This window comes from Necator americanus, chromosome II (assembly GCF_031761385.1).
Source record: "Necator americanus strain Aroian chromosome II, whole genome shotgun sequence".
Lineage (NCBI taxonomy): Eukaryota > Metazoa > Nematoda > Chromadorea > Rhabditida > Ancylostomatidae > Necator > Necator americanus.
This window is the reverse complement of record NC_087372.1, coordinates 40,232,107-40,250,649: the sequence shown is the minus strand read 5'-3', so window position 1 is coordinate 40,250,649 and position 18,543 is coordinate 40,232,107. Positions and strand designations below refer to the sequence as shown.

The 18,543-nt window shown below is 37.6% G+C and overlaps 2 protein-coding genes across 3 annotated transcripts; both read right to left on the bottom strand.

Annotated features, from left to right (window-relative positions):
* Nucleotides 1–2: 2 nt before the first annotated feature.
* Nucleotides 3–3,874, bottom strand: RB195_020892 (uncharacterized protein; the record flags this gene model as incomplete). The annotated part of the gene is made up of 7 exons (XM_064189418.1): nucleotides 3–86; nucleotides 274–384; nucleotides 448–543; nucleotides 1,179–1,261; nucleotides 3,132–3,216; nucleotides 3,710–3,741; nucleotides 3,820–3,874. 7 exons carry the CDS (start codon nucleotides 3,872–3,874, stop codon nucleotides 3–5), a joined length of 546 nt encoding a protein of 181 aa, XP_064045299.1.
* A 4,220-nt stretch (nucleotides 3,875–8,094) lies between these two features.
* On the bottom strand, nucleotides 8,095–17,829 carry RB195_020891 (uncharacterized protein; the record flags this gene model as incomplete). 2 transcript variants are annotated; one of them, XM_064189417.1, is made up of 17 exons in its annotated part: nucleotides 8,095–8,196; nucleotides 8,268–8,315; nucleotides 9,566–9,731; nucleotides 9,787–10,211; nucleotides 10,270–10,432; nucleotides 10,869–11,370; nucleotides 12,171–12,792; nucleotides 12,879–12,944; nucleotides 15,145–15,243; nucleotides 15,310–15,396; nucleotides 15,615–15,731; nucleotides 15,805–15,881; nucleotides 16,253–16,402; nucleotides 16,475–16,540; nucleotides 17,141–17,237; nucleotides 17,679–17,713; nucleotides 17,778–17,829. In XM_064189417.1, the coding sequence occupies 17 exons, from the start codon at nucleotides 17,827–17,829 to the stop codon at nucleotides 8,095–8,097; spliced, it is 2,874 nt and encodes a 957-aa protein (XP_064045297.1). The 2 variants fall into 2 exon arrangements, with proteins under 2 accessions (XP_064045297.1, XP_064045298.1); XM_064189416.1 differs by lacking the exon at nucleotides 16,475–16,540.
* Nucleotides 17,830–18,543: the final 714 nt, after the last annotated feature.

The following is an 18,543-nucleotide window of genomic DNA, read 5'->3' as shown; positions in this document are numbered from 1 at the left end:
GCTCATGCTAATTTGTGTTCACCAGAAGTACGGTAGATATGCCTGGATACCTTTGGTAGATGTTTACGAGGGAAATTGTCGAGTTGCTAGAGAAGATGACATGGAAGTAATATTTAGGAAAATAACAAATAATAAATAGTTTGATATTAAAAAAACAAAAATTAATTACTGACCTTATTTTTGAGTAGTGAATTAGGTGTAAAAACGAAGAAAAAATTAAGTAGAGATAAAAATGACTAGAAAAATTAAATAAAGATAAAAATGACCAGCTACCTCCGAAATCTTTTTATAAAAATCATCCGCAGGACTTGAAGTAGATGTAGCTGTGACCGGATCGGTGACGGTCACCTCCGACGTTGTATCCTGAATTTTTCCCTCGTAAAACTGAAGAAATACAAAAAACACCACCAATTAATTATGCCTATATGTGTTTCTCGGAGTACTTACCGTATCCGAGGAACTCGTAGGACGTTCCGTTGATTGAACGTCTTCAGCCGTAGTCCCGCTATCTGTCGCAGCTGATTGAGTGGACGAATCCAAATCCTGAATTCCTAATTTTTTTTTCTTTTTGAAAGAATGTTTAGTGGTTTTCCGGATACTTAATAGAAGTTAGAAGAGTTAGGTAGAATAATTGAATAAAAATAATGGTAAAAATAAAAATAATAATAAAAAATAAATAATGGTAATAATAATAAAAAATAATAATGGTAATAAATATAATAAAGTGTAATAAAAATCAGAATAAAATATGTATGTAATAAAAATTTTAAAATAAGCAATTGAGTAAGTCCCTTGAATGAATAATGAAAAATAGAAACAAAAATAATAATAAAAAAAGAAAAGCGATAAAATAGAATTTATTGGGTTCTATACATCACGAGTTTCAGGATACGTGAACATTCATTGATTGTCTCTGATGTAACGTGAATGTCTTTAAACTTCGGATATATTTATTATTATATTTATTATTTACTTATTTATTTCTGATTAGCTGTGAGGTTAAAAGTTTGATGTGATCCTATTCTACCTTATTCGTGTTTGTTTTTATTCTAAATGTATGTCCAGAGTAATTCCATGGTCTTGGGTATTCCCGTGGACGACTGATGCTATTAATCGACGATTTGCAGTAGCTATGTTTTTTTTTCTGATCGTTTCGAACAAAAGATGTAATGTGGAACCTTCACTTCCTGGAGAAATCCTGCTGTTGTCGTTGTGTCGTCATCGATAACTGCAGAAAAATGAAGCTGGGAAAGCGTGTCGCCTAAAAAATTATTCACGGACATGACGGAAAAAAAGAAAAAGAAAAAAGAAAAATGACAGAAAAAAACACGGTGAAAATTTTCCGAACGTATGTCATTATAGATGATCACCAATTTCATAAAGATATCCTTGGAATTCTGGAAAGAAAGTTTTTTTTTCGGGGAAAAAACCTTTCCAGCAATCAATTGACGCTGACAAAGTCACAGTTGGGAAGAAACGAAGAAAGGAACCAATTATGGTGAATAAAATCGAAATAAATAATACTATAAATAATAATAATAATAAATATTCCATCAACCAGACTTTATCAAAGAAACTCAAATTAATTTGCATCAAATCCAATATGGTGCATGATTATTTTTGTTTTCGAGACAAGTGTAATAAATAAGAAAAGTCATTGGATTAGAATTTCCGGATTTGACAACTCTATCAATGAAATGAATACATCAGCGAGACAGAAGCATTATATTTAGGAAGTTAGAAATTACGGTAGAACAAGGATGTCTTAATCCGGGCTAATTCGATGATTGCATAAATTTGTAGATAATAAGAAAATCGACTAGTAGTTTGCTTGAAGTGCGAGGAAAAGAAAAAAAATCTATTTAGAAAATTTATTTTATCGATTCCTTCAATTACTCAGTGAGAAGAGGATTGAATTTCAACTTTTCCTTTCCTATTCTTTTTTGTTTGTATTAACCAAAACTGAGCAGGTGTAGCGCAATTGGTAAGAGATTTCTCCATGTCTGCACGATCGATCGGAGGTTCGCATCCGCCCTAGTGCCAACCAAGCCTTTCGTCTTTCCAGGAGCCGCTAAATTGGTACCAGACATGTCTGGGAGGATAAAAACACTGACTTGACTTCCGGAAGTCATTGTATAAGCCAGTTACACATCCGTGATCCTCAAACGATTCTGAATTTGAAGTGAACGTGGTGATGGGTCCCAAGGGGATTGATTAACGCCAGAAACTTTAGTCATTATTCTTTTATAAATAATAAATGTAGATAAATGTAATAGTATGAATAGAATAATGGAAGAGGAATATAAAGCTATCAGTTTCAGGACTTTTAGAAACTTGTCTCATGAAAACTCTTTCGCTAAAATCTTTAGAGGTTGCCAAGATTGATTAACGCCAGAAACTTTTATTTTATTTATTTATTAGCTAAAACCACCTTGCGGCATTGCCATGAAGGCAATGTCAAGCCGGAAGTTTGACTGGAGCGATACATCTGTGAAATCGTAACGCTAGGTGTCCTCGGCGTAGCCACGGAGAGGACAGAAACTTCTCGTAGAGCAAAAAAAAAGGACAAAATCTCGCTTGATCTTAGGCCGTGGTTAAGAGAAAATCAGATAGTTAATATAGAAAATCATAGCTAACCATTAATTCTCCCCTTTCCCAATTTTGTGTACGGCTGGCTACGTAATACACACTCATTGTCCTCAATTTTGCATGGTACTTTTGAATGGAAACGAAACGGGGAGGGAAAAACTTGTGAAACTAGCACTAATCTACTCGCCGAACATGTTTTTTTGCTCTCCACCGAAAAGCTGCTACCTGCTAAATCCACCATCTTTTTAAAGGAAACAATCAAACAACCTGATCTCATTGTTCAATTTAGACCTATTTTAATTTTTTTTTCGCAACGAAATGTTCAAATTGTTCAGTTGAATTCAATTGTTCAAATGAATTTCTTGTATGTTGCAGAGGAAAAAAGGATTTACGTTTGATCTGCTGTTTTTGCGTTTGTTCAGTTTAAAGACGACTTCATTTTTTATCTTTATTTTTTCGATTTTCTTTTTTTTCATTTATTAATGACGCACCACTTAAAAAAGAAAGAAAGAAAAAACTTTGTGAAGATTTGTCAAACTAACCCTGGCTACTAGGAGTTGTTTCAGGATAAATTTCTGTTCTATTGACTCCGTCCTCATCTTCAGCAGTGATATCTTCGGTATCAGCCTGAAAAGAATTTTTCCAGAATCACATAAATTTCAGATGATTCATTATTTGAATGTATTTCTAAAACTACTATTTTAGTTGCGAAAAAAACTTAATTTTTTCTGGACACATTCCAGGAGCTAACAGAGAATTCCAAGGTGAGGTGGAAATTATTGGCACAAAAATATACGTTTTGCAGGAATACCATTGATTAATTACAAAGATTCTGTCTGTTTAAAACAGTGATACTTCTATGGATGCAATTAATAAAGAAATATAAATAATAAATAGTTATAATAATATAAGTGCTTAATAAAATAATCGATAATAATCATAATAAAAATAGAAAATCGTAAAAATATAAAAATTATATTATCCTAACCAATATTTAATGAATCAACCATCGCATATGTTTTTCACAGTCAATTTATATAGTTTATCGATTTTTTCCTTTTCTCAATTTTTGTAGAAAATTTTTTAATTATTTTCAAGGGAATTTTAAAATTGAACTCACATCAAAAAACACAGTATCCTCGGCTGGTATTGCTGAAAATGATCAGTTCTCGAACTTTTCTTATAAAAATAACCTCTAAAGAAACCACAAACGTATTAGCCACATTTTACCTGCATGGGACCTAATCGACAGCAACAAGAACATCATACCGTGTAACCGAAGCATGCTGAAATTATATGAAATAGATTTTTGCAGGAGAAAAAAAAAAGAAAAAAAAATCAAAAACGAGGAATCAGCGCAAATTTAAGGATGAAAACGCCTACAGAAGAGAAGTGGGATCGAAGGATTTGGAAGGAAAGGCGAAGAGTTTGCTTCTCCTGGAAGAAATAAAGCCTTTACGTAAATGGGACGCTATTTTTCCAAAGTTGGAATTGGAACAGAAGAGCGCAAATCCGAACAAATGACGGACACACGCCTTCTACTGGCTTGTTCGTTCAGCGATCGGCACGTTTATACTGATGTTTTTGTGTTTCTAGTGGAAATGTGAGTGAGTGGTTGTGATTTAGTTTCGATGGATGTCTGGATTACGCGCGAACGTATATGTACGAATGCTAAGATGAGAAGAGTGAGAAAAATCTGTGAGTATGGAGTATGAGCGATGGATGTGTGTGATCACGGTACTTAGAAACTCAACTCAATAGTACCGTTTTTCCAGGAGGATGGCTACGATGATCGCTATCGCTATTTTGGAACCGCAACCGAGAAAGACAGCAGCGGTGAGACGGAGGCTTCGGCTTCCGGCGGCGAGTGTTGACAAAAAAAGCAACGATACCCCATTTTTCGCCACAAAAATGTTCATATTTCTTATTTGTTCTGGATAACTTGGGGAAATTGGCCGGATGAATGAATTTTAACTGTCGAAATTCATCAAAATGAAGATTTTTTGATCAGAAATTTGGAAAGTGACCGTAAAAAAACATTGGATTGATCCATGTTCTTAGTTCAGAGTTTTAGTTTATAAAAGATATATTGATGTAATATTTATAATAATAGTAAATTAATAATAAATTAATAAAATTATTTAATAATTCTTAAAATTAATAATTTAACACTGGCTAGTTGGAATTCTGCCTTAATATGTTCTTTTTCAAATTTGTCCCCACAATTGATCCTTATTCTCTCCTGGTGATGGTTACCCGTTCAAGGATAGCAAGTCAGTGAACCCATCCACTTAAGGTCCCCCCACCCACTCGCCCAAGGTTCCCTGACGAGTTGTCCCGTTTGGGAGGTTTGGGAGTTAAGCTAGTCACTCGAGCCTTGGTATTTCGTTTATCTACTGTAGCGTTCTGGATCCGGGAAAAGGATATTACTTGAGGATTTCCCACCTTCTGTACATAACTGTAGGGGGAATGACCTGCTAACTCCTCATGCTTTGAAGCGCCAGTCTTTTTGTGGAGAAGTTAGGCGAAATTCCAGTGAGCTCTGTTTTATCTTTTCTTGGTTTACCAGTGACACACCTCTAGATGTTTCCAAATAAATAAATAAATAAATAAATTTCAATACAGTATTGTCACCTTTGTCGAAATGTCATTATCAAAATAATAATGTCCCTATTGGTAAAAATAACCGCTAAACTTGAGAACTATGGAAAAAATGATCTCTAGGAAGAGAATTTGATCAGACGAGAAATCAAGAGCATTTCATGGCAGAATTTTGCATATGTATTTAATTCTCCGGGAAATTTTCCAGCCACAAGTGCATTCTCTTATAGGACTTTTCCGATTTTACTGATTCCATCACTGTCATCTGATGGAATTATTGAGGTGGTGAAGTAGCGAGGAAAATAATATTTCTCTCCTCATGGTTGAGTCGAATAGAATCACTCTACGCGGAAGAAATAAGGGACGTCCAAGGCTAGCCTGAGGATTATATGTTCAGCGGGTACTAACGGACTTTTTTTGCCCGTCCATCATCACTATTCCGCAATTTATTTCTTTTTCACATTCATTCTCTTCATTTACTTCTATCGGCGGCGCCCCACCCACAAAGCCGGCCAGCCCGTGTCCCGCCTTTGGTTAAAGGACGCCGCCCGCGCCGTTGCAGTGGTCGTGTTAAGGATCCCGCAAGCACGCAAAAACACTAAAAAAACCACAACGGCAGGCCACGCCGTCGCGAACGCCGGGGCCGCGCCGCCCCACAGCCACACAATCCCCCACAGTAGAGCCAATTCCCCCAAGAACAGTTCGCCAAAAAATAAAAACAAGCGCCAGTGCACAACAGGCGCCACAGCGCCCCAAGGCGGGGAGCGGGTCACCCACCGACAACCCGAGTCGCAGCAACTTCTATATGATGTCTATCTAACGCCTAGGTTTGCTCCAATGACAATGTTATTTTTCTAATATGTAAGTAGACTTAACTTCTGATATTTTTTTTTAGTAATTTTCTTTGTTGTAAACATGAGTGGGAGGCGTAAAATAAAAAAAACTCTCAGAAAAAAAAAACAAAAAATACACAAGATAAACTAGAAATTAAACCAGTCAAAAAAAGGGAATTTTTAGGTTTTTTTTTGCAAATGATATTAAAAAAAAACTAAAGTAAACCTTTCTCAGAATGAGTTTCTAATAGCAAATCACAGATCTGGCGTATGTTTATGTTCGATTCAGTGACTCAGAAGATCCAGAAGAGAAATCCTCTAGAAAAACCGTTTTTCAATCGATTTTTGACCGCTACTATACGTAGATCGAGAAAGTTCAAATGTCTTTTTACTTATTCTCGACTTCGGATAAATATCCTTAAAATTCTACTAAAGAAACACAGCTCTTGCCGTATTTCCCCAATGTGTAGAAGGCTTAAAGGCAACATTATAGGAAATTAACACTGTTTTTACCTTTCTACAAATAGATGGGGCCGTGGACGACTGCGTCCGTCATCCCGGTCTCTTTCTTCTAGTAATCCAGGAGCAGTGTCATGTTTTCTGCTAGTCTGTCAGAACGTGCTCCAACTGCACAATTGTAGTTACATTGCGGATTGTGATTCTTCTACTGCCCGTAATAAGTTGCGTCGTTAGGTGCAAACGTGCAACCAAGGCTGTTTCACAACTTTTTATCCTCTCCACTCTTATTTACTAGTGGAGATATCCATGGATCGTCAATTCAGTGATCCGCTTCCTTTAATATTTATGGCAGATTTGCACAGTTAAGCTAACGTCTGGATTTACTACTTTTGAAATATACCGGTTGAAACCAACTGCACATCAGCTACATATTGTTAAGCGTGGGCGTTGGAAAAAGCATTACCAAACGAACTTCTCATGCAAGATCTTTGTTTTCGCCTAAAACTTTCAGATCGAGAACGAGAGAACTAAGACCAACTTTCGACGGGGATTTTCCTTCTTCCTGTGGAATTTTCGGCGTGAAAAGTATGGACGAACCATTGACAAAATATTCTTCATTTGTTGTTTCTTCATTCTATTGTTCCTATACATTTATGTACAATGGCATCACATCATCGCAAACAACATGTTATGTTGAATAATAAATAAAATCAGTACCATTTTATTCCATCTCAATTACAAGGGAAAAAAGCAAAAATGGCGCGAAGTATTTCTAAAGTGTTCCAAAACCGTTAAAATTCGAACATCCTTGAATCTTGGCATGACTTTTCCGCCTCTCTATAGTGCAAGTGAAGTAAGACTCAAGATTATTTACGTTTCAATTTGTCTGTTCTGTTACGGCGTTGCAGCCTTCGTCAGTGCCTGGATACGAAATCATTTGTGACGTAACCTCTTAAACTTTCTACCTACTAAAATCCCATACGAGTGCCTCATCCCGAACTAAATGGGACAAACAGTTGTACTTACCTTATGCCGCCTAGTCGCCGTGATATTTGCATTTATTCAGATTATTCATCAGATCAGTTAGATCTTTGTGATTTCAAAATATTAGTTGCTTACAGCTATGGTTTCAAAACATTATGTAGTTGCTTACAGCATAGAATTTTTAATTTTTGTAAACTTAAAGGTTTATGATCTACTTTTTGGTCTGGATTCATTTTTAAAAGAAGCAGCGAGCATTGGCGGCCTAGGATCTCTATCAAACATAGTATCCAATGCAGATCAGTTGCAAGCGGTCTCTGATTATGGTATCATGATAAACTTTATCAAAATATGACAAACGTCAAGTTTTCTGATAGGAATGGAACCCATCGCTTCAAAATTTCGAGAATTTTTTGGATGAGAAGCGAGCAGGAGAGAAACGAGGTCGGTCCCAGCACGATTAGTAGAAGCAGTAACGGCTTATATGTATTTAATTTCATCCGTAACAATTCAAACGATCTTAGTCTGTGTAACAAGCTAAGAGCAAATGCAAATATGTCACAGTAACCAGTGTGATACGCCAATATAATAATATTACAATTTAAATCAAATCAATAGATATATGATGGCACTATGAATTTTGCATTATAACGTCCCGATCGATAGTATGTCGCGAGCGATCAATATCCACTCGAAGTGCTTTCATTTCGTTGCTTGGCAGAGCTTCTCGCCACTGGAAAAGGTACGATTTTTTGGGGAAATCCCTATTTTGATTTTGAGAGTGATCCTCAAGTAGAAACTCACAACAACTCCGCGGGCGATTTCACCATTGTGCGGATTTTGTGGATGACGCTGGAACTAGTAAATGTACGTGAGAATTCAAAATAACAAGGGTTCTTTATTAAATGATAACGTCGAAAACGTGAGAAAAAGTGAAACAACAAGAAACACAAGAAAAACGAAATTTCGGTCGTGAAGTTACTCTTAAGTTACAACTCTCGAATTTTCTTCGAATATACTAAGGGGGGACGCCTTGGTTATCCAAGTCTCCATGACCGCTTCCGTTTCAACTGAGTCAAAAGCCTTCTTCAGAGTCATTACCCCACGAATCTGGGGTGGCACGGGTTAAAGGTGGGTTATGCATATACAGAGTCGTAGATTGTGGGGAAGAGGGTCATTCCATCCAGTTCTTCCTAATTGCCGTGAAAAACGGCCCGGAAGATACGGCTTCGAGCGTCCCGGCGCGCTACTTTCTACAACGCGTTCGATTGGAGCGCGCCGGCCTTGTGCACGCGCCGCATCCTCCGAACTGTTTTTTTACGGGAATTAGGAAGAAATGGACGGAACCACTCTCTTCGCCACAGTCTATGACCCCTTAAAGCATAACCCTCCTAAAACCCGTCCCACTCCAGATTCGTGGGGTGATGCCTTTAAGTCGATGGAGGTGAGACATAGCGGCGCCTTGAGCTCTCGCAATACCTCGATGAGTTTCGAAACAGCGTGAATGTGGTCAATCGCGCTAAACCCTTATCGAAACTCTGCTTGCTCGTATGGGTGTCCTTCATCAAACACTTTTCAATCCTCTTACGGATCACCCCAGTAGAGTGCTTGTAGATGACAGACAGTAAGCAGAATGGTCAATAGTTGCTGATTTCATGTGGATCTCCCTTCTTATACAACAACACGGTCGTGCTCATTCTCCAAGCTTGCCCCCTGAATCCGCCTGTGTCTCAGTGCAACCACTAGGTCGTTTTTTTCTTCAGCGATTAGCACCCTATTCGTCACATGGGGACACACCACGTAGCCTCGTTGGGATCCCTCTTGTGAGGGAGATCCGTGGACTATCTCAATACGCATGTGATTCATTTCCTATTGGGCGTGTTTAAGATAAGGCTTAAAAGAAACTGCACCTATCTACTTGTCATTAAATATATGGTTTCATCCAGTCTAATAGAAATTAATGATCTCTCTATGGGAGAAAATTTGAGAACAGAGACCAGAGAATTTCGAGACACCTTCAGGTTAAGACCACATTATGGGAGCAACTCTCCTTTGGTTTTCCCTTCCTTCTCACAGTGCGTTCAGAATCTTAGCTACAGTACCTCCACGTCGGTGACCGATTGAGTCTGTTCCGACGACAATGTTTTCACTCCGGACACTGCTCGTGTGCGTGCTTTTCGATGGCGAAGTTTGTTTTGCTGTCGTTTGATCCTTAGAAATTCGGCCCGAATACGGTCCCACTCGCTTAATCGGGAGACACGGGCGAAGCTGTAATTAAAAAAGATGAGAACAGTTCAGAATGCCGTGATCCGTCAAAACTTACTTATTTGTCTGTGGCTTAACGATTTTCACTTCGGCAGCAGAATTAACCGGTGGTACCAACGTCCTCGTAATTGTGGATTGTGGCAGTGGCATTTGTGGTCCACGAGTCACAGAAACCATTGGTGATCGATCTCTAACCATTGACAGTTGCACGGTGGGAATTTGTTGATGAGATGGTCCGAAGGTTGGTTGACGATTCACTCCATGAGGTCGTACGCTCAACTGTGTGAACATCGTTTGAATTGGCCAAGCGGAATTCGGCGGAGCAGCGATGTGCTGCGTTTGTAACGGGATTTGGAGTTTATTTCTTGAGGCGTCGAAGCCTGAACGACGATCCGTTGCTGATCCTTGTTGTGTAGGGAACCGCGGGGTCGTTGTACGACGCTGCAGCTTCGTGCGAATACGGGTTCTTCTGGGTTGATCCACCTAAGATATAAAGCTTAGAATCATTCAAAAAAGAGCAAATTTGGCTGAAAAATCCCACTCTGAAAGTCCGCTCATAAATTCGCTGTCCAGGATATTTTTTAGTGATAACAGCTGTATTGCTTGGCTGTCCGATTCCCCTTCCAGGGTACGTTGTGGGCAGTCGAGTGGTACGAGTTCTCGGAAGTCCCGAACGCGTAGTCTTTGTAAACGATGGAGTCGCACTAAATAAGATCCTATTTGATTATTTTAGAAAAAAAAGAGCTATCATCTAACCATTTACATTACTTTTATGGAATTTTGCTCGGTGATACCCAGATAAATTTCGGGAATGGAAACAATGCATGTATAATCTGACGCACTGAGGAATCATTCGAAACTCATTAAGCGAAATTTCCGCAGATACCTTTGAACTGCGCGTAAATACACCCGTTTCATTGGGATTTTATCCGAAACTTTTATTTTCTTTGGTGCACCATTGGTTGCACCATTGGTGTATACATGAATAAATAACTAAATAAATATCATCGAACGGTTACGGTCCACCGGAATTTTGCCGGACACGGAGCTTGGTTTTTCAAAAGTTAGAAAACTTAGAATAAAAAATTCGCTGTCTACTACCAAAAAAAGAAAAATATTTGTTTAAACTCATAAACTCACATAGTTCTTTGTTTGATAAAACGTTGTCGTTCCAGAACCCCTACTGGACGCGTGCGAGAAGATGTTACTACTCTCTGTCCGTCTGAATCCACAATGTTAACTGTTGGGGACTTTGTGCGATTCTTCACCAGCTTTCGTCTTAGCTTCCGTGAAGGAAGCAAATTTTTGGGTCCAAGAATCCCGGATGATTTTTTTCTATCGTCAACACGATTTTCTACCGAGGCTTTTTTTGGTTTTCTTGGTTGTGTGGCGATTTTTACGGGTGTGCTTAGGGATGAGAATGAGGACAGGGCGGAGAGTGCTGGCATCGACAGTAATGGAGGCAGAGTTCTTGACGCATTCACTGGTGTGACCGGGGCGGATGTCTCATCAGGTGGAATTGGAACGATTACGGATGGGCCCCCGGATCTTTCTGTTGATGTCGTGGGGAGGATCGCCGTTGTGCTTTCGCCGAGCATGTCAAGAATCTCAGTGGTGATCTCCGTTATCGATTTTTCTGTGGCTGAAAGGAAAACGTTTAGGAGGCAATGTCTATAACATATCCTCACTCAACTACTACACGCTGCTCAACTTCTGTCCACAAATTCCCAAAAAAATCAGGCTAATGTGGTAATTATTTTTCGAGAAGTTAAAATTTAAAAGACTTAAAGTTTGAGAGAACAAAGGAGGCTTTTTTTCTTCCTTCTTCTTCCATTTCCTCTCTTTTTTCCTTCTTTTTCCTTTTTTCTCCTTTTTTCTTTTTTTAAGGGCAACCTTTCTTATCGTAGTTTTTCGAAATTACAGGACTTTACGCTCCAACGGTATGCCCGTGCATGAAGCCTAGCTAGCTTATGATAAATAATGAAATTTGTTTAAAATAATTTTTAAAAGTGTAATTCGCCAAAAATTGGGAATTTTTGATAAGTGGAAGCTGTAAATTTGGAAAACTTCTGCAAACTTTATGTAACGGAAAAAGTCTATAAACAAGAAAAAAAATAAAAGTGCAAAAGTATTTTTACCTTTATGGTTCAGGTGAAAGTAACTAGTGTCCTGAATAAAATTTGTAAAATTAATTTTCCTTCTAAATTTTTCGGCTCCGATAAATAACAAAGCGCTACTAATAACTGTGCTCAGAAGTTCGCCGTTGAATTTTTTCTCGTTTTTGAAGGAATACATAATTAATGTGTAAGTAAGTCCACAGTGGTTTAAAGGATATGGGTTTTTAGGTATAACATTGGACCAAAAATAATGGATTTTTTTGTATTAGCAACTATTTCGTTCAAAAAAATATAAAAAATAAAAAACATGTAAAAATACACTTACATTGCTCGTGCCTGGACCCACTAGTCACCTCCGAAGGCTGCTCGGTGCTGGTGGTTGTAATTGTAGACACTCGTGCAGGTTTCACCCTAACCATCTTATCGAATCTTGTGATATCCTCAGAAAATGCGTCCGTTGGACTCATAGTGATAGAGGTACCCTTAATCGCAGTGAACTCAGGCACATGCGGTGGTGTTCTGTGAGACAGGAGCTCTTCCTGAAACACGCTGGCGCTTTCCAAAGTCGTCGGCTCCGGCATACCGCTACCGTCTACGTCTTCCGGAATGGTTTCTATTTGACCGCCGAGTAGAATTTGATCTGCGCTTAGCATGGTGGTAGTTTCGGTTACGTCGGCTGCGGCAATCGATTCGGAGTCGATCACAGGCCTCGTTCTCAATTCCGTAAGCTTATTTTCTTTAGCTACCACCGCCTTATGTGGTCGATGTTTCTTTCCTTCAGCTACGGTTGCATCCACGAAGTTCTTATTATCGCTAAGGTCTGTGTCATCCTTAACGCTAGTTCTAGGCTCTGGAATAGAGCGTTTAATTGAATCTTCTGTTTGATCGAACGATAGACCAGCATCTGTATCGAAAAACAGTCGAACCGGTACGATGTTACGGCCGCTCTGTAAACATCCACATTAATCTCCCATTTAAATTACCACTTTTTAAAGAAATAAGCAATTACGACTTGAAATTACGAATCCCCGACCTTGAACATTATCTGCTTGTATTTCTGGTAACCTTGTTCCTTGAGCTGTCTACGTTTTTTTGCCAGCTGAAATTAGTAATCTTAAGGAAGAAGAGAATTAAAAAGAAGAGATGAATAATTAATTTTATGTGCGTGGGTGAAGTAACCATCAACTGTACTTACTTACTTAGGAGACCCATCCTCACATGCGGGCCCCAGCATCTTTTCCACTCGTATCGTGCCTTCGCCATTGTCATCCAAGATGTTCTTAAGTTTCGTGAGTGACGTTGACGAGGTCTTTGAGCCGTATCCGACTGAGCTCTCAGCTGCTCCATCCGTGTAGGGACCATCACATCACCCCATCTTGTTGGCTATCCCTCCCTCCCTCCCTCCCCCCCCCCCGAGGGCGTTTAGCATCTCTTAGGATCCACTCTAGCGTTCATTATGACCAACCATAGTCGATTCTTTTCATAGTGCGACTGGGCCGTCAATGCTTTGCTTTCGATTTTCAATATAGATTCTGCTGGGTCACGAAAACGAAATATTTCTCGTTACTCGGAGCTACGAAGACCGGCAAGGTGTAGTGTGCGCTGGTTAAAGTTGAGAAAACATCTCTTAAGGTCTCTGTGGGTAGTGATCAGCTTTGTGGACGTGCCAGCGATGTCTGCGCACGTCTTCGCTGCGTAACAGAGCGCTGGAAGAGCTGTCGAGTCGAACAGATGGTCATGAAGATCTCGGCGCCTCAATTGTTCCGTAGCTTCCTAGCTGACGGGTGCGAATGCTGCCCACGCTGCTCTCATCCTTCTATTCAGTTCTTCCTTCAAGTCGTTTTTGATATTCATAGAACGTCCGAGGTATTTAGACAAGCGCATCGACTGTAGGTTGCATAATTCACCTATGCCCGCAAGTTTCGCCTTCTGCCTTTATAATCCACCCACTATTTCATTGGTAGCACTATAAAATAGTAAGAAAACGAAAAACAACATGTATTCTGATTAGTTCTTTTCTCTTATTACCTTATTACCTACTATTGTTACCTTATTGCCTTATTATTATTATTATTATTATTATTATTATTATTATTATTATTATTATTATTATTATTATTATTATTATTATTATTATTATTATTATTATTATTATTGTTATTAATTCATAGAACGTCCTAGATATCTAGACAAGAGCATCAACTGTAAGTTGGATAACTAACCCATGCCCGCATGTTCCGGCTTCTGCCTTCTACCATCTGCCCACTATTTCGTTAGTAGCACTACAGGATAGTAAGAAAACAATGGAAAACGTGTATTCTGATTAGATGAGCAACACACAACGGAGAAGATGCGAATTTTGAGTTGGCGTTTTTTCTCTTTAAAATAATTTTTTGTAGCTATATTATCTGATAATCATAGACATATCTTTTCCAAAATCCTATACGCGTATCCTATCTTATATCCCAAAAATCTCAAAAAAAAAATTGTATCCTATATTCCAAAAGTTAACTCCATACTGTCTCTGAATTACTTGCAGTAGGACATAATCCTACTACAAAGTACTGAACCGCTCCGCCACTGATGCTTTGAACAAGCCAGACTTCCTAATTCCTGTAGAACAACTCCCTCGGTAGTTATTGTAAGGCATTGTTGGTTCAGGTGACAAGGCGATGGAATTTGTCGGCACTGAGCTCATAAGGATATCTGTTCTCATCGATTGATCACATTAGATCAAAGTCGGCTGATCACGGATGAGATGAGATGTCATAGCCACCTCATGCACATATCGAACAACGTCGACCACTGTGCTGCCTCCTACAGGACCTCGTAGCTTCCAGATATTCCATCCAGTTCTTTTTCATTAACGTATAAAGTAGTAAGTCGACATTATCGCACTACTAAACTCTTATCCTCTTTATAAATTTTTAACTTTAATTTTTAATTTTTAACTTAAATTTTTAATTTTTAACTAATTTTTTTGTGAAACCAGTTTTATTGGTTTTAAATCTGTTTAAGTAGAGTTCTGAAGGAAACACCTTCCTCACTGCATGCTGTAGTTAGGAAGGAATTTGAATTAATGAATTGGAATAATAAAATTAATTGGAATATCTACAGATGCATGCAGTATATCGCCAATCAATTTTGCAAAGATATTTTTCTTTTTTAAAAATTTTCCACCTATTGTGAGGGGTTTTTGCTCAAGGATAAAAGTTCTTGTTTTATGTAATGTATTTAGAAAAAAAAATTGTGCAATTTTGCGTAATTGCGCCTTATCCCCATTGAGAATCCATATGTACCTCGACAATTTTTCGATTGTATTCGGCAATTGGATCGAGCAGCTCAGAATCCGATGCGGTTGTGGTCGCAGACGACGTGGTTGTGCTTAACTCTTCAACCTGAACACGATTGATTTATTTAGAGGGTATCAAATTAATTTTTATGTATTTCCTTAATTAGTTTACCGTATCTATAGATTCGATAAATGGAGGAATAGGCTTGATAGTCAACGGTGTAGCGCGATCCTTCGGCAATTGTCTGGTTCGATCTTCCTAAAATTTAGAAATTTTATTATAATAATATTATTTTAATCTTATTCAATTATTATATGGTATTTTTAATTTTAAAATTTTTTCATTGTATTTAATATTGATATGTGGTGCTTTAAATTTTTTGGTTTTTGTTAACATGTAGTTTTTTTAACCGAATATTCCGGAAGATAATGGAAAAATACAGGTCTCCTTCTTTTTTTCCCACCTCAACAACCCACCTCAGCAAGTCTTGTGCTATCGATTTCCGATAATGTGTCGACGAGCCGTGCATTTTCGAATAGCGTGGATTGGGTGATCGGTGTGGTGTTTGGCGGAATCTGGTCGGGTTCTTTGATCTGCACCAATCAAAAATCAATCGATATCTCCTACGATCATGGCTTCATGTAGTAGAGTTTTCTAATCGCTTACTTCACGAGCCGATTTCAACCCGGCGTCAACATCGTCACCACTGAAAGCGAATGGTGGAAGGCGAGGATTTGTTCCGTCTGGAATTCATTTGAATTGGATAATTTTGCTTTGGTAATTAGGAAAAAAATTGCAGAAAAAAATCAGAAAATTTACCTAAAAAACGTAGAGATATTGGAAAGAGAACCTCAAGAACAAAGAAAAATCCCTGATGAGGTGATTTTATAATTGATGGGAAATTTTAAAGAATTTCTTAATTTTTCCTGGCCTCATTATTTTAGAAGAAAACACACGAGTTTAATACGCTCTTAAAATTGTTCGTATCTCCGTTAAAAACAATTTGTGAACAATCCAGGCATAAAATAAATGTCGTCCAGAATAATTTTTTGTGGATATTTCCCAAAACACTCCCTCGAAGATCACTTTGAACGTTGAAACACAATCATGTCACCTGTGTTTTGAATCTCTGAATCTTCATCGTTCTGCACTCCGATAACAGTCGATCCAAGCGCTACGTTACGAAACTTGCTGCTCTTTTTTAATAGATCCAGTTCGGCCCGTTTTTCTCCACGTTCATCGGCTGCTGTAGCAACGATCGGATCTGTAAACAATGATAATTAAAATGTAATGATGTTCACGCTTACATAAAGAAAATGTGAAAGCCTGATCCCACCAAGTGGAGGAAGATTCACAATTAAATCTGGATTCGGCGGTAATACTGAACCGAATGTCGGTATTGCTGGAACGTTTCTGGTTGAGATTTGAGAAGAATTTCATCACGTTACGGAATGACATAGAAAAGAAAAAAAAAGTCACTGAGGTATCATTCTTTAGTGGACGAGGAAAAAAAATGTCACTGAGGTGCTATTTTTAGTCGATGAGGAAAATTTTCCATAGGAAAAAAAAAGAAATTCCATTGAATTTTCCAAAGCCGCTCCAAAGCGAAAAAGTAGCAAAGCGCTGAGAAATTTCCAGAGAACAATTGTAAAAGTGCTGCCAATTTTAAATTCAGTTCTAAAGTTATCTTTTAGTATCTCCTATTAGTATAATTTTATTTTAGTTTTAAAGTCAGATAACATAAAAATAAATAGATTATGTTTTAACGAACAGAAAATTATATGCAAAGGCGAACATGGTAGTTTGTAAATAGTGCTCTACATTAGAAAAGTGTTTATTATGTTACATTAATTTTTATTTTTTTAAATTTAATTTTTATTATTTGTAATCATGTATCGTAAAGAAGAAGTTCTGCATGTCTTCTTCCTTTTTACGTCACTCTTTAAAATTGTTAAGGTTTTTTTTTAAGTTATTCAAGATTAAGTCGTTACTAGGGACTGACCTTTACTCTGACTTATAAATATTGGCCGTACTTTTAGCGGATTCACTTGACCGTTGATCTCGCCTTGACCACTTTGATCCTGGATCGTTGGGTCGTTCTGAATCATTGTTATTCTTCTCAAGAAAAAAAAAATAGAATTACTACTCTAGTTTTACTCTAAATTTGTTAACTGAAAGTTGTTTTAGTATATTCTTATTTTTTTCCCAATGCTACGAATGTTTTTCTCTTCGCTTGGAGGAAATCCAGTCTAAGTTACATAGTATAGCTAACGTTCTGATAGCAGCTCTTCAAATGGAGCAGATTTTTTTCTGACGAGGTGATTTTTTAATTCTTCGGGTTTTAAATTCTTTTTAATTACTTGAGTGTTCGATATTTTAGGTGGTTTGATTTTCTAGCAAATTTTCTATTAACATTTCCAGGATCCCATTTTTATTATTTTTATTTTTATCTTCCCTTTCTTCTAGTTATTTTTTAAGCATTATTTTGCAGTTTACTCCTTTTTTTTTTCAAAAAACATCATTTTGCAAGGTTAACTCACGTCTTCCACCAATAATGTTTGTTCCACTGGTAGGTCTGAAAAGTTTTTTTTTTTGATATTAGAACATATCTCATATCATAATTCTGGAAGGGATCAAACCTGCATAAGAGCTGGCAACAGAGAACAACAGCAGACCTAGTTTCCAACCCATGCTGCAAAAAAAAAACAAGAAATAAAATTTAAGCAATTAAATCAGAATTAAATGGCTTTGACGGAAACGAACACAATTCGAGAAAATTGAAAATTTTACTGCAAAATAGAATAAACTGGCCCTTCGGAATGCTTTTCGACTAAGAGAAAAAATAGAGAGACAGCAGAAGAAAAGGAGAAAAAGAGAGAGTTGCAAGCTGGAAGATTCTCCACTAGAAGATTCACATATTTTCACAAAAATTCCATGGTCAAAGATTCGGGTGAGCAAAAAAAAAAGATTTTAAAAAAATCTGTGCTCTACTTATACGCATAGAAAATGTGTACAACAAGATAACATTTTCAAAGAGAATTAAATAAATCACAAATTATCAATAGATACAGACCCTGCTATGAGTTCTTTTCTTAAATTATCAATTAAAAACAAACATATTTGACTAATTAAATATGTTAGGATAGATTATTTGAGAAAAATAAGAAGATCGTTAACGTGTTTGCAAAATAGCGAGAAAATCAGCAGATGCACAATGGTACAAAAATGGTGATCACATCCTTGTTCTGGAATCTTTCTGCAAATTTTCCAAGCTGGAAACAATCGAGGAGACATAGAAGAAGTTTGCACTGAGTGAAGAGGATAGTAGAGGATAGTAAAGCAATAGAAGTACCATAAAAAATTGAAGTCCCGTCAAAATTAGTCCAACACGGTGTGAAGTAATTT